This window comes from Podarcis filfolensis (assembly GCF_964270895.1).
Source record: "Podarcis filfolensis genome assembly, chromosome: 2".
NCBI lineage: Eukaryota > Metazoa > Chordata > Lepidosauria > Squamata > Lacertidae > Podarcis > Podarcis filfolensis.
This window is the reverse complement of record NC_139605.1, coordinates 101,426,424-101,442,552: the sequence shown is the minus strand read 5'-3', so window position 1 is coordinate 101,442,552 and position 16,129 is coordinate 101,426,424. Positions and strand designations below refer to the sequence as shown.

General features: G+C 46.0%; 2 protein-coding genes across 2 annotated transcripts in view; one reads left to right on the top strand and one right to left on the bottom strand.

Moving 5' to 3' along the window:
* Positions 1–9,261, bottom strand: part of CACNG5 (calcium voltage-gated channel auxiliary subunit gamma 5) — a 63,072-nt gene extending 53,811 nt beyond the window's left edge. The window contains exons 1-2 of the mRNA XM_083598978.1: positions 9,076–9,261; positions 5,414–5,517 (exon numbers count right to left, since the gene is read on the bottom strand). Coding sequence (XP_083455104.1) covers positions 5,414–5,424 — 11 coding nt within the window. The 5' untranslated portion in view covers positions 5,425–5,517; positions 9,076–9,261. The remainder of the gene's footprint in view (positions 1–5,413; positions 5,518–9,075) is intronic.
* The window catches only part of APOH (apolipoprotein H), a 351,268-nt gene that overhangs the window by 82,581 nt on the left and 252,558 nt on the right, over positions 1–16,129 (top strand). The gene's annotated exons all lie outside the window — the stretch shown is intronic.

The window sequence follows — 16,129 nt, the reverse complement described above, 5'->3', positions numbered from 1 at the left end:
GCATGGCTGAGTGTGCAGTTGGATTAAAAAATATATGCAGCTGGGGGGAAATTGTGCAGTTGGAAAGCAGAGAATGTGCAGTGGGAAAAATGAGGGAAACTTGTCCCGTTTATGTGCTTATTGAGCGCTTAAATGGCAGGCAGGACTTTTTTCCAGCTGGAACTTGCCGGAACTCAGTTCCAGAACTTCTTAGAATTTTCCATTCTAAGAGAATGAGGGAGGAGTTCATGGCGAGTTCTGGAACCTCTATAGCACTGACGACAGGAAACATCAGGGATAGCATATACACAAATTATACAGTGGTACCTCGGGCTACATACGCTTCGGGTTACATACGCTTCAGGTTACATATGCTTCAGGTTACAGACTCCGCTAACCAAGAAATAGTACCTTGGGTTAAGAACTTTGCTTCAGGATAAGAACAGAAATCGTGTTCCAGCGGCACGGCGGCAGCAGGAGGCCCCATTAGCTGAAGTGGTGCTTCAGGTGAAGAACAGTTTCAGGTTAAGAACGGACCTCCGGAATGAATTAAGTACTTAACCCGAGGTACCACTGTATCAGGGTAGAATGTGCTTAACCTCATGAGAATTAATTGGGTCCTGCTCTTACTTTTCAGCACAATACTTTCACTTGCAAGCATATCAACATCAGCACTAGGGGGTTTGGCTTGGGCATGGAGCAATCGAAATATTTCTGGCCAGCCCACCGGAAGTGACGCATAGGTCAATTCAGGCAGGGGTCCCTAAGATTTACATCAAATAGGGTGACCCCCGCAGGGACCGTTGACTGGGAGGATGTTAGAATTCCTGCACCATGATTGCAGTCATGGGATTTTTGTCTATCACATGACGGTGTATGTTTTAACTCCACAAAGTGGGAAGTGACGGAGACAGGATGTCTGCATTACTGTGTTCCGTGAAGTGGGACTATTGTCCTTTGTTCTTTCTCTTTGCTGTCTGATGCTAGAGAGAGAGGGAGCCATGTTGCAGTGCTCTGTGTGTGTTTATATGTAAATAAAGTAGATTAGCCAAAATGCTGAGTTGCTGAGGTCTGTTATGCAAGCTGCGGTGACTGCGGATCCCTAAGTGTGCCGGTGTCTGTTTGCATCGGTCGCTGTGATGTTCGGGCAGAAGAAAGCTTTTGAAGCTTCCAAACAAACGACCAGGAGGGAGAGAACATAGCAGTCGGGCATGTGTCTCTGCCAGGGTCCTACTCGAGTGTAGGATGAGCTCCTGACAGAGAGTGCCTTTGGCCCTGGCCCCGCCTGGGCATGCGGACATGGCCACTCCCCCCGGATCCCTTTGATGAGATACCCCAGTGTTTGGAGGGGCACGTGGAGACTACAACCTCCCCTCCATCCAAGACAAAGGATTGCCCTAATGCCCAACCCAGTTGTGACGATTGCTGTGAGGTAGGCAAAAAACCACCAGGTCAGAGCCAATTTGCCCGGTGGACAAATTCCTACCTGGCCCCATAAAAACAGCGACCACCCTAGCCACAGCAAGGCCCTTGACTATCAGCTTAAACTGAGGGCGAGTGGGTGGAGAAATCCGACGAAGGAACAAACACGTAGTGCCCCAGGTGTGGGCTGCTTAAATGGTCAGGGGGCGGACCCAATGGAAGCCTTCCCACTCTGTCAGCTCTGCCCCCTGGCACAGCCCAAGTCCCAGCCTGCATGCCCATTTGCCAAAGCAGGATGCAGGCCAGGATCCGGCTTCTGATAAGCTGTGGGGGCTTATGTATTCAATTTTGAGGGACTGAGTCTCTGGTTATTCTGGAATTAAGAGTCTTGTTCATTTGAAAGCACTCCCATTTCCAGAGTCTGAATAGCTGAGGCTACAGAGGCAGATAGTTCAGCAGCCTTGGCAACTGCATGAGGGATGTAGGCAAGAGCCTTTATTTATTAAACAGCAATGGAGAGGCCGCGCAGAAGATAAATATATAGTTTTGTAGCTTTCAATACCAGTCAGCAGAGCAGAGATTTCCCAGGACAAAAATAAAAAAGGGGAAACTCATCCAAAGATGTGGGGTAATGAGCAGTTTCCTCGGATCTGACAAATTAGTCGCTCCAAGTCTTTTTAATAAAACAATGGCTCAAAATGCATTGGCTTCATTATTCATGATCTGCCCTTGCCGTGGCTGACAAGCTACCCAGCGACTTGCCTAGAGAAGTGAAATGCTTCACCGCTGCCTGCAGAAGCGAAATGCTACGTCTTAACGGCACTGCTGCAATTTGACACGATGGATTTGAACCCCGTAGGTAACAAAGCCACAGCTGGTGTGTGTACACACACAAAAAGTTTTGGAAATACAAGCCACAGGTTCCCCACCGATAAGGAGCTGGCCTACATGAGTTTTAATTTGCAGGCACTCTCAACCTTATTCCAGAAAAGGTAATAAAATTATATATTTAAAAGCCTTACCAACAACAATGCAATTACAACCCTTCATGGTGACCTCTGTATTATTGGGGTGGAGATGTGAGCTGTTGTCAAAAGACTGTGGCTTACAACAGCTCTGCAAAGTTGTTGTTGTTGTTTAGTCATTTAGTCATGTCCGACTCTTTGTGACCCCATGGACCAGAGCACGCCAGGCACTCCTGTCTTCCACTGCCTCCCGCAGTTTGGTCAAACTCATGCTGGTAGCTTTGAGAACATTGTCCAACCATCTCGTCCTCTGTTGTCCACTTCTCCTTGTGTCTTCAATCTTTCCCAACATCACAGTCTTTTCCAGGAAGTCTTCTCTTCACATGAGGTGGCCAAAGTACTGGAGCCTCAGCTTCAGGATCTGTCCTTCCAGTGAGCACTCAGGGCTGATTTCCTTAAGAATGGATAGGTTTGATCTTCAAAGTAAGTAAGGGTAAAGGGACCCCTGACCATTAGGTCCAGTCGTGGCTGACTCTGGGGTTGCGGCGCTCATCTCGCTTTACTGGCTGAGGGAGCCGGCGTACAGCTTCCGGGTCATGTGGCCAGCATGACTAAGCCGCTTCTGGCGAACCAGAGCAGTGCACGGAAACGCCGCTTACCTTCCCGCTGGAGCGGTACCTATTTATCTACTTGCACTTTGACGTGTTTTCGAACTGCTAGGTGGGCAGGAGCAGGGACCGAGCAACGGGAGCTCACCCCGTTGCGGGGATTCGAACTGCCGACCTTCTGATCAGCAAGTCCTAGGCTCTGTGGTTTAACCCACAGCACCACCCGTGTAGCCCACTGTTAATAGTGCAGAGATGGCGCTTGAGCAGAGAGGGTGTTTTCCAACCACCCTGCAATGTAGCCCAGTTTTGTTAAATCCTCCAAAGGCTGGTGGGGAGATTAAGTTCATGCTGCAAGACACACCAGGGCATGCCACACGGAAGCCATGTCTTATAGGTAATTTGCTGTGTGCCTGTCTATGCTTGCAGGGGCTGCTTAGATATTGTACCCTGTGGGGCTGCAGTATTTTTTGTGAGCAGGTTTTGCCCTCAACACAACTGCGTTCCTAAGGGCAGTACTCAGGGGTGGCTCATCCCATTTCGCCGCCTGAGGCAAAATGGGAAACATGAGCACACACACACGCAATGAAGCCTTGCTTACTGAAGTCACGCTGAGGTGTAGCTTCCATGTTCTGTCAAGATCTCGTGAGAGCCCAGCAAGATCTTGCAGGGCTCTTGTGAGTTTTTACAGGGCTCTTGCCAGATCTCATCAGAACCCCAAAGCCGCTGCCACAGCCACAGCAGGTGGGCAGGACATCCACAGTAGCACCAGAGAAGCAAGAAGCAGCTGCTGCTTCCGGCAAGTTCTTGATGGAACCCACAACTGCCGCTTCTCTTCACTTATCCAGCAGTGGTGGGACAGCAGGCAGGGTGCCTTTTGCAGCACCGCCCCTTGGATTCTACCGCCTGAGGTAGCTGTCTCAGTCTGCCTCATGGGCTGGCCGGCCCTGGCAGTGCTTTATATGGGGGAAGGTAAGCGATACACCACAGGGTGGGGCTAAACCTGATCTCTTGCTACTAAGCAGCAAGCCTACTCCTCTTTGCATAGCCCCATTCAGGATTTTGATTCTTCGTCACAATAGCTTGACTGGTGTTGAGAACTGTCGAGAACACTGGGAACTGGGCTGGCTTACAGAAATATTCCATTTCCCCCTGCCCTTAGAATCTAGGATGGGCAAAAAACATACTGAGCTCACTAATACAGTGGTACCTCGGGTAAAGAACTTAATTCGTTCCGGAGGTCCGTTCTTAACCTGAAACCGTTCTTAACCTGAAGCACCAATGGGGTCTCCTCCTGCTGCTGCTGCACCACTGCCACACAATTTCTGTTCTCATCCTGAAGCAAAGTTCTTAACCCAAGATACTATTTCTGGGTTAGTGGAGTCGTTAACCTGAAGCATCTGTAACCTGAAACGTCTGTAACCTGAAGCATCTGTAACCCGAGGTACCACTGTACACTACTACATTACAGTTGCTCTGCCTTTAGGCACCAGGCAAAAACATTCCTTTTTAACCAGGCCTTAGGTTGATCTTATTGACATCCAACACCCTTTTAAAATGTGGCTTTTTGGGGGCGGGAGTTATTGGGTTACTGCTTTTGGTTTGATTTTATATTTTGTGGTCTTGTTGTGAACTGCCCTGAGACCTCCGGGTATAGGGTGGTGTATAAGTGGGATAAATAATAATAATAATAATGTGTATTCTATAAAGGGCAGGAAGACAGCTACCAGGATTGAGCACCGACCACACGATTCAGCACAGACTGCAATTCAGTGCTTCGGAAAAGAGCCTGATTCAGCTCAGACTGCTGCAGAGATTTGGCTTGGGTCTGAATCGGAATCCCAATTCCGGAGCACCGAATTTCATGTCTCCCCACCACCACAACCACCTGATTATAATGGGGAAATCAACAAATGGCGACATCTGTTTTGTTTTTGACAGAAGTGGACTCCATTTGCAGGCGTACCAAACCCAGTCTGAGTTGCAGAAAGCAACAGCTGCGAGGCTGATTTGACAGGAGTGGTTGTGTCGGAATTAACAAGGAGCACAGAGCACACAAGAAGAAGGTGACAACATCACTTTAACATCCCTCCATATCAGCAGTGTGATTAGAGAGCCCTCAGATAATCATTCCCTCTGATTGAAAGCTAGGCTCAAAACTACAGACCCTTCTTTTCAAGCCTGGGGAAAGAGACACGTTTTAGGTTTTGCAGATACAGTGCCTGCAGGTTTTTGTTTTGATCTCCAAATCGCTTCCAGGACTTTGAGAGGCCCCTGATTTTGATCAGCCACATGATTACAGAGGGAGCACAGTTTGACCCCAACAAGTCCGGAATATCTCCAAAACTGGCCAGAAACCACTTAAGGATTTGCCTTTCCTCCAAATCTGATGCACACTCCTGACAGCAAGGCATTCCGCTGTGGATATCATAGAGCACTTACCTTGTGGACATGTATCTACCTCAAACGAATGGTTGTTTGTGCGTATGTTGGGTGAGGAATCTAATAGAAGCAGGCCTTTTCATTGTCTAAGAACTGGGTTTGTTCTGAAAAGAGAAAGGGCATTTGCTGGAATCAGCTCTCCACAATGAAACATGGAGAAAAGCATGTCAAGTGGAAGAGGAGACTTCAAAGCACAGGAGACATGGCTACACAAAGCATCAAAAAAGGGGAAAATGCTGCAGTCGCTGCTTGGGGCCGAGTTGAAATCCAAACACGAAAGAGTACCTAGGGACCTGGGCTGGAAAGGGGCCGTTTGAACACCTTGGAGACAAGATGAACTGTCCCACTTTGAGCTTTGATGCAACCATGTTTTCTCTCCCCCTTGCATTGCAAAAAGCTTTAATGCTAATTCATCCTTCCCAGGGGGACTCTTGCAGGCTAACATAAATATTGATTTATGGTATTTAGCAACACTAACTAATAAAGATCTCATCTGACTTCAGTGGGAGGTGGGAGGGCTGGGCTATTGTCACTCTCAAAGCACGCCGGCACATTTCTGCCTGCACACCCACAAAGTTGTGTTACGCAACTCTGAAGCTGCAACTTAAGTCAGCAGAAATGATTTTCTGATTCACCGTGGAGCAGGACCCAAACTTGGAGTTTCTCCCCCCACCCCACCCACGCACAAAAAAGGACAATGAATAATTAACTTTTTAAAAAAGCAATACAAAAAACCAACCTCTCAACAGCCTGCCTGCCTGCTGTATGGGGGTGGGGGGGTTATTTAAGAGAATCAGAAGTTAAGAAAACAATACAGTGGTACCTCGGGCTAAGTACTTAATTTGTTCCGGAGGTCTGTACTTAACCTGAAACTGTTCTTAACCTGAAGCACCACTTTAGCTAATGGGGCCTCCTGCTGCTGCTGCACCGCCGGAGCACGATTTCTGTTCTCAACCTGAAGCACTATTTCTGGGTTAGCGGAGTATGTAACCTGAAGCGTATGTAACCTGAGGTACCACTGTAACCTATAAAACAACTTCAATATTAGCAGTTTGTGACCTGCTGGCATGTCAAATCCGCAGCAAGTCAGTGGTCTGCCTGGCTGCCGAACCAGAAAACTACAGAAGGCAGCAGCAGCACAAATGCTATGCAGAATTCCTATTGCATGGTCAGTACATAAGCTGTTATGTGGTGATCCCAGGGTATTGTACAGGCATGGGGGGTGTCACCAGGTTCAAAGAGGTTCAAGTTCCTCCGTGCAGCAGGGCTTTCGTGCATCCACTGGTGAGAACCTCTCCTGTCCTTGCCCTCTCTGAAGACATTCCCTGGGAACTCTCCCTCTCCTCCCAATAACTGTCTGGAACAGGCTTTCCCTCTCTCCACAATCCCTGCCAATACATATTCAACTCTCTGTCCCCCACCCCCACATTTGCCTGAGGTGGCTTATGTTAAAGCGGCGCTCAGTTCCAAGGTGCGTGCATGCGTGGGGTTTTCTGAAGTCAGCGTGCCACGAGGCGCACGTCTGGGAATGTACCCATCCGAGCTAAGCTGGAGGTTCTCCATGCAGCTCAGGTCAGATAGGTTTGCAGCATAAGCATTTCAGAGCAGCTGTCAGCAGATGCCAGCTTTCCTAAGGGATGCTGCATTATTGCCAGCAAAAAGAACATTGCCCTCCGACGTCTTTCAGTTCTGTCCCTTGCTGCATTGCGTTCAAAAAAAGGGGGTGAGAGGAAAGCCAGGGAGGACATCAGTGGCATTGTGTCTTTGCACATTTATGCAGTAATAGCTCCACTTCAGACTCCTCTCCTGGGGGAGGCTGGTTGGGGGGTACCACTTGCGCGCAAAAAATAAATTACATTAATCCCACCCGACTGCATATAAAGAAAGGACACTTAAACAGTCTCAGAATCATTAATTGCAGAGATTTCTGCAGGCCCTGTGGTGGAAAACAGCTGGATTTTTCTCTGTTGAGAGCCCATTTAGCAGAGGATGTTTGGGAAAAGAAGGAACTGCATTGGCTATATTCTTCTCCTTCCCATACATAAAATCTGCCCAGCAGACAAAATTCAATAACCCACAAAGAGTCTGTTAACTTGGAGTGCATGTGGAGAGGGGAGTCAGAACATGAGTGCAAATTGGAAACTGAAGTCAGGTCACTCCGGGCCTCTTCACATATTGGGTTTTAGAGTGTACATCTAGAAATGTTCTGAAGTGTGAATGCAATGAAGACAAATTTGCAAACCCTTGTATCATGCCAGGTACACTTATCAGGGAGCCGGGATTGGTGCCAAACCTAGCTTTGCCCTGTGGAAGGTGTAAAATGGATCTAAGATATATGCAGTATATATATATATATATACTTGAGGGTAGGAAAGGCTAACGGTGACTCAGATCCACTCTGTGTATTTTATACCCAAATACTCGAGTTGAAAACAAAAATGGTTGGGGGGAAAGCGTAAGAAATGCTTTCATTTGAGTTGAAGACTCTGATCTTGTACTTCCCTGAGACCATGGCAACAATACATTGTGTTAATGTAAACCTACCCAATTCACACTTTCTGAAACAACCCGAGAACTAACTTGCAGCTATCCTTGGAAATTCACACTTCTTTAAATTTTGTGACACAGCTGTCTTACCAGATAACACGCACACACTCTCAGAGAAAGGGTGCATAAAAATGCAAATATTAGTAAAATCAATACATTTTATGCACTATCATATTGCATATGAACATGGGTGTATGGGGGGGGGGGAAATGCCTTAAAATAATAATGAATTTTCATGAGGACAATATATACAGTGGTAGCTCGGGTTAAGTACTTAATTCGTTCTGGAGGTTCCGTACTTAACCTGAAACTGCTCTTAACCTGAAGCACCACTTTAGCTAATGGGGCCTCCTGCTGCCGGAGCACAATTTCTGTTCTCATCCTGAAGCACTATTTCTGGGTTAGCAGAGTCTGTAACCTGAAGCGTATGTAACCCGAGGTACCACTGTATTGGAAACTGGTGTACAAAAATGTGGAAAACTGAACTTCTGGAAAAATAAGCAACTGAGAGATTTGTCCAAAACTGATTGATTTGTCCATCACTGTCTGCGTAGAAACAAGTTTGTTTAAAGCAGGAAAGGTCTATGAAAATGAATCTCAGCCTCAAGCAGCTCACAGAGGATGTGGTTTTTCATCACGGTAGCCTTAAAACACACCTAGGTTGGTGCCAGCCACCACATTCTGACCTGAAGGCTCTTTAGATTCTGGCACTAAAATGCAACAGCAGCTCTTCAAATGGTTGCAGCTGAGTGCCATTTGTATGACTGGATAACAGCTTGAGTGGGGAGAAAAATCAAAATGGCTGGTAAGAAGTGGACAAAAAGATGGCTAAACTACATGGGCCTAAACTGCACGTTTGAAGGAGTCCCAAGTCAACCATATGATTCTGAGTGGAATTAATGAGAGCCAATAACTGGCTGGGCCTGCTGCCAGTTACCAAAAATACCAAGGGCACTGGGAAGCAGGTGGCAGCAGACATAGCAAGGTCTAAGCAAAGTTGCCTGGACCAGCTGACAAACACAAAAAATTACACTGGACTCAGGGAAAAGGGATGTGAGAAGGCAACAGAGTGAGACTGAGGAGCAAAGATGGAAGCCAACAGGAGAGAAAAGTACCTGTTGCTGAAGAGATCTCTTTCTATGGTGACATATCAAGAACATTGAGTTGTTGAGCCGAAAGCAGCACCGTTTACATTTAGCACCAAACGTGAACAAGGCCAGATGCAAGCTGCACTTCCGAAGCAATGGTCAGGAATGCAGTTGTTCCTCCACAGCAGGTGCGGGGAATCGCTGGCTCTCCAGGTGTTGTTGATTTCCCATCATCCCTGGCCAATGGCCGTGATTGCAAGGGCTGATGGGAGTTGTAGTTCAGCCACATCTAGAGGGCCAAAGTCATGGCTTTACCAGTCTCACAGCTGAGCATAGGATAGCAGGCGAGTGAGAGGTAGGTGTGGCTGGGAAAATTGCTTCACAGGGCAAATTAGGGAATCTGGTGGGCCTAATTTCGTTCACAGGCTGCATTACCCATTATTATTTAGGGGAAATGTTTAATCAAATAGATGCCTTGCCTCAGAAATATCAGGTGGGTTCCATTAGCTCAAGGATTTCCAGTTGTGCAATGGAACATCCTCTTATCTCTTCTCCTTGAGGCTCTGCACCCTCCCCAAATCTGCTCCAGGAGGTTGTGGGAACCCTCAGGACAGAGGAGAAGGAGGGAGAGTTCTGTTGTGCAGACAGCAGTCCTTCTGCTAATGGATTTTTTTTGTATTTTTTTGGACGCCACCCATTGTTGTTACTCAGATGCAAATTTAATGGGCAGGTTAATGGGTTAACCAACAGAACTTATATAGTTAATAAACGAGCATTTATTTAATTGGCCAAGGAAAAAGCAAGGCTCATTCACATCAGATGAAAAGGTGGAACAAAAGGACAAAAGGGACTTGGGCCTCAGAGGTTCTGAACCTTCTCTTTGCCCACACGGTAAAGGTAAAGGGACCCCTGACCATTAGGTCCAGTCGTGGCCGACTCTGGGGTTGCGGCGCTCATCTTGCTTTACTGGCCGAGGGAGCCAGCGTACAGCTTCCAGGTCATGTGGCCAGCATGACTAAGCCGCTTCTAGTGAACCAGAGCAGCGCACGGAAATGCTGTTTACCTTCCCACCAGAGCAGTACCTCTTTATCTACTTGCACTTTGTGCTTTTGAACTGCTAGGTTGGCAGGAGCAGGGACCAAGCAACGGGAGCTCACCCCATCGCGGGGATTCGAACCGCCAACCTTCTGATCGGCAAGTCCTAGGCTCTGTGGTTTAACCCACAGCCTACATGGTACCTTCTCACAAAGGTGTCCTGGTTGTGAGGGAAGTGCTTGGATGGAGAGGTGAATTGTGGGGTGGCCTTGCTCTTCATAACCATGCACAGCCTTTTACACATATAAATTGAGCTCATGCCCTTTGCTTTATACGTAACGGGCATTTACAGAGATGGGCCTGCAGCCATCACATCTGGTTTGGGCCTGAGTCACAAAGATAACAAAGGCCAACGTGTGACAGGAAGTCATACTATGCCCTGTTAAAATAGAACACTTTTCACTCTCCTGTGCTTCACTCTCATAACAAAGGCACCAGAATGCTAAATTAAGGGTTGGTGCCTCAGCATTTCCGGAAATTGCCTAATTTTAGACAGCTGTGTGAGGAGGTGGCATCTATAAGTACCTGGCAGCTAGCATCTATTTGGAACCAAGTTGCAATTTTGCTTTGATGGAGGTGAAATACTGGAACTTACCAAGGCCACTCAGAGTTTCCTAGCACTACATATGTATCCTGTGCTGGTGCAAATCTGAAGCATCCATAATACCTTGACCCTCATCGTCTTGAGGGGTCCTTTCCATAATACCTCAAGCTTTATCTTCTATTGAGAAGGAAGCCACAAGATAGAGAGAGGGGGGAAGCTTTTCCTTCTTCTAAGTTGGTGTGGTGAAGCTAGCTGGCAGCCCAGGAGCTTTGTTAGACCCTAAAACACTCAGGGCACAGGACCGTGACATAAATGTGCATATGCTAATACAGTGGTACCTCGGGTTAAGTGCTTAATTCGTACCGGAGGTCTGTTCTTAACCTGAAGCACCACTTTAGCTAATGGGGCCTCCCGCTGCTGCCGCACCACCGCCACACGATTTCTGTTCTCATCCTGAAGCAAAGTTCTTAACCTGAAGCACTATTTCTGGGTTAGCAGAGTCTGTAACCTGAAGTGTATGTAACCCGAAGCGTATGTAACCAGAGATCCCACTGTATATGGGTGTAGATGCAAATTTAGGCCAACTTTTAAAGGGAAAGCCGCCCTATAAGCAAAGGAAAACAAGTTGTTCAAAAAAAGGAGTTCCAGGTGGTTTTTTAAGGTGGGGCTCAAGGCCCCTTGGGCTATGCTCTCCGAAGTCTCCTGCTACAGGTTGAGAAATATCCTGCCCACCATATCTGTTAATGGCATCCCTATAGAATTGGCACTTCCTTACTGGTTCTGTTTCTGTGACTGACAGAAGCCTGCTTGACTCAGGGACATGTTGATAGCAAGTGCCCCTATCTGGACATGGATAGCCTAACTTTTGTCACCTATGCTTTGATAACTTCTAAGTTAGATTACTGCAATGTGTTATATGTGGGGCTGCCTCTGATGGTTTAGAAACTTCAGGTTGCTCACCAGGAAAAGATGGTTTGAACATCCTGGCCCAACTGCATTGGCTGCCAATTAGTTTCCAGGTCCAGTTCAAAGTGCTGGTTTGACCTATAAAGCCCGAAACAGCTCAGGACCTCAACACCTCAAGGTCTGCCTCTCCCCATATAAACTGAGCCAGCCCTTGCCATCATCACCTGAGGCCCTTCCTCAAGTGCTGTCTCTGCAAGAGGTCCGGCGAGTGGCAACATGAGAACGGGCCTTTTCTATGGCGGCTTCCCACTTATGGAAAGCTCTCCTCATGAAAGCTTGCCTGGCGCCTTCGTTACATATCTTTAAGCCCAAGACAAAAATATTCCTCATCTCCCAGGCCTTTGGCTAATTAAACATTCAATACCCTTTTAAACTGGGGTAACTGGGGTTCTTTTTGTTTCTATGGTATGCATTTTTGTGTTTTTTTATATTCTAAACCAGGGATCAGCAAACCTTTTCAACAGGGGGCCGGTCCACTGTCCCTCAGACCTTGTGGGGGGCCAGACTATATGGGGGGGGGGATAAATGAATTCCTATGCCCCACACATAAAGCAGAGATGCATTTTAAATAAAAGCACACATTCTACTCATGTAAAAACACCAGGCAGGCCCCACAAATAACCCAGAGATGCATTTTAAATAAAAGGGCACATTCTACTCATGTAAAAACACGCTGAATTCTGGACCGTCCGCGGGCCGGATTGAGAAGGCGATTGGCCGGATCCGGCCCCCGGGCCTTAGTTTGCCTACCCATGTTCTAAACAGCCCTGTGATCCTCGGATGAAGGCTGGTATAGAAATTAAACAAAGTCACTTCTGCATGTCAAAAAGTGCGTGCGCATGCAGGCTTTCCCTTTGTGCCATTTCTCCATTCCAAATCTTCCAGCTGAAATTCCCCACAGCACGTGCTTATTTGAAATCCCAAGGGGTGTGGGCAAGAGAGTACATTGTGGAGCAGCGTAAGACCTGAGTGTTGTCTCCTCTGCTTCCAACTGCCCCCATCAGAGGTGACTTCCCTTGCTCTGCAAGGAAACTATCACCCATGGTTGCATGCCACGTTTTATTTGAGCTTCAGACAGATGTTTAAAGAAGCAGGGACAACAAGAAAGCACACACACACACACACACACACACACACACAACATGGATCCCTAGATATTTACAGTATTATTCCCACAGCAGTTAAGGTGGCACTGTTCAGTTGATGAACCACTATGAAGCTCATCGTCCTTTGAACATGGGCAGCGAGACAGCCTTCCTGAGATGCAGGCTGTTCCCAATTTAGACCTGAGCTACATCCCACGGTAAACGGAGAGTTCAATACACTTCATGCCTCTTTTTCTTTAGGGGGAGATAAATAGCTGTGCTCCTGGCAAAGGCAACAGCTGAAACGAAGGGTTGCCATAGCAATCAGTGGCTGAAAAGCTCTCCGGGCTGGTGGCACCTGCACCAATTTAGTTAGGCAAACAAGGTGGGGTTTTGAAGTACTGTACTTTGCAGCCAATTATGGCAAGAAACTGGAGGACCGCTTTTTAAAAATAGTAATGATAATTCACCCCCTCCCTCACAAGGAAAAAGCAGGGTTGCTACATCAGTGATTAGAGGAAGAATGCTTCCAGACATGGCTCTATCAAAAAGGGAGAGAGAGGGAAAGAGGGAGATATTGGACATGGCCATTGTAGGACACACATTCACACACACACACCAATTACTGATTGAAATTATTCCAATATCAAGATCCAAAAGATAAATGGAACATTATTCATAGCTGCTGGCAGAAACAGGAAAGGCCAGATTTCACAGATGCAGATGATGAAGGGTACAAACATTGCTCATTGTAGAATGTACCTAACAAAATTAGAAGTGTGATCAGAAGTACAAGAGATCGGGGTGAAATGGACAGGATAGTGATCCTGTTGGTAATAATAATAATAATAATAATAATAATAATAATAATAATAATAATAATTTGTACCCTGCCTATCTGACCGGGTTGCCCCAGCCACTCTGGGTGGCTTCCAGCACATATAAAAACATAATGAAACATTATAAAGATTAAAAACTTCCCTATGCAGGGATGCCTTCAGATGTCTTCTAAAGGTTGTATAGTTACCCTGCTTATTTAACTTATATGCAGAATTCATCATGCGAAAGGCTGGGCTGGATGAATCCCAAGCCGGAATTAAGATCGCCGGAAGAAAAATCAACAACCTCAGATATGCAGATGACACAACCTTGATGGCAAAAAGTGAGGAGGAATTAAAGAACCTTTTAATGAGGGTGAAAGAGGAGAGCACAAAATATGGTCTGAAGCTCAACATCAAAAAAACCGAAGATCATGGCCACTGGGCCCGTCACCTCCTGGCAAATAGAAGGGGAAGAAATGGAGGCAGTGAGAGATTTTACTTTCTTGGGCTCCATGATCACTGCAGATGGTGACAGCAGTCACGAAATTAAAAGACGCCTGCTCCTTGGGAGAAAGGCGATGGCAAACTTAGACAGCATCTTAAAAAGCAGAGACATCACCCTGCCAACAAAGGTCCGTATAGTTAAAGCCATGGTTTTCCCAGTAGTGATGTATGGAAGTGAGAGCTGGACCATAAAGAAGGCTGATCGCCGAAGAATTGATGCTTTTGAATTATGGTGCTGGAGGAGACTTTGAGAGTCCCATGGACTGCAAGAAGATCAAACGCATCCATTCTTAAGGAAATTAGCCCTGAGTGCTCACTGGAAGGACAGATCGTGAAGCTGAGGTTCCAGTACTTTGGCCACCTCATGAGAAGACTCCCTGGAAAAGACCCTGATGTTGGGAAAGATTGAGGGAACAAGGAGAAGGGGACGACAGAGGATGAGATGGTTGGACATGTTCTCGAAGCTACAAACATGAGTCTGACCAAACTGCGAGAAGCAGTGGAAGACAGGAGTGCCTGGCGTGCTCTGGTCCATGGGGTCACGAAGAGTCGGACATGACTAAACGACTAAACAACAACAAAGTTACTAATCTCCTTGACATCTGAGGGGAGGGTGTCCCTCAGGGTGGGTGCCACTACCAAGAAGGCCCTCTACCTGGTTCCCTGTAACTTCATTTCTCTCAGCGAGGATTGGAAGGATACCTAACCCACCCACTCCCAATTAAAAGGTCTGAAATTGCAAAAACATTCCAGGATATTGGGGTACAAGTGTTAGGAAAAATAGGAGAACTTACCTGTTTATGCTGAGGCTTTTGCTGGCTGTTGATTGCCAGCCATTTGTCATAACGTTTTTGCTAAACCAAGCAGCATTGTCAGTACACATTTTATTTTATTGCTGTTGTATTTTAAGAGATTTTACGTTTTTGCTTCGTTTAAACCACCTTTATATTGTATTGTAGGCAGTATATAAATAGTTTTAACAAATAAATATTATCAGACTCTGTGAAATGTTGCCCACAGGCTGGAATCAAAACATATTGGGGTTGGTTGGCTCGCTTCACGACATTCCCTCACAGTAGCAAGAAGTTCTTTTCTTCTTCATTTTTGCTGGCTGTGAGAAGCAAGAGAAGTGGGCTGAAAACACCACTAAGCCGCCAGAGTTTTGCTTTCTGAAATCAGGTTGGTGTCACAGGTGTGTGGAAGCACAAAATCCTCTGGCACACACGGCTTTTCCTAGAATATTGCCGGCAATATGGTATTATTTCTAAGATTGCAAAAATGTGAGGAATGGTGAACAGCAGAGGAGTGTGTCTCACGAAAGCTGCCCAATCCTAAAAATAAATTGCTCATAAATTAACTTCAGATTAAGAGTCATAGACTGTAAAGCCTGAACCTAACTGAACTAAGTTAGGTTGCTTACATTGCACTGACTTCAGTGGGATTTAAACAACCTAACTGTACTTTTTTTCTTTTTTATATTTATATTAAAAAGTATAAAGATAGAAGTAATCTACATTAGACACAACAACTTAGTAAAAGTAAAAAAATTGAGGTCTTAGAACAAAGGAAGGAAGTCAATATGTGTATATGTATGTACAGTGGTACCTCGGGTTAAGTACTTAATTCGTTCTGGAGGTCCGTTCTTAACCTGAAACTGTTCTTAACCTGAAGCACCACTTTAGCTAATGGGGCCTCCTGCTGCTGCCGCGCAGCCGGAGCACAATTTCTGTTCTCATCCTGAAGCAAAGTTCTTAACCTGAAGCACTGTTTCTGGGTTAGCGAAGTCTGTAACCTGAAGTGTGTGTAACCCGAGGTACCACTGTAATGACTAGATTAGAATGATGAAATATGATAAAATATGGTTTTATTTGTAGATGTGTGCTTTTTCTTTTGTTTTTTGTTTTCTTTTTTGTGTTCTGTTTTTCTTTCTTTTTTGTACAGTATTATTTTGGATTCAGTGTTTGTGATTTTTGTTATAATTTTGCATTGGAAATAAAATATAAAAATATAAAATATAAGCAACCTAAATGTACACTGCTGAGGTCCTATAAAAGTATTTGCTGAAG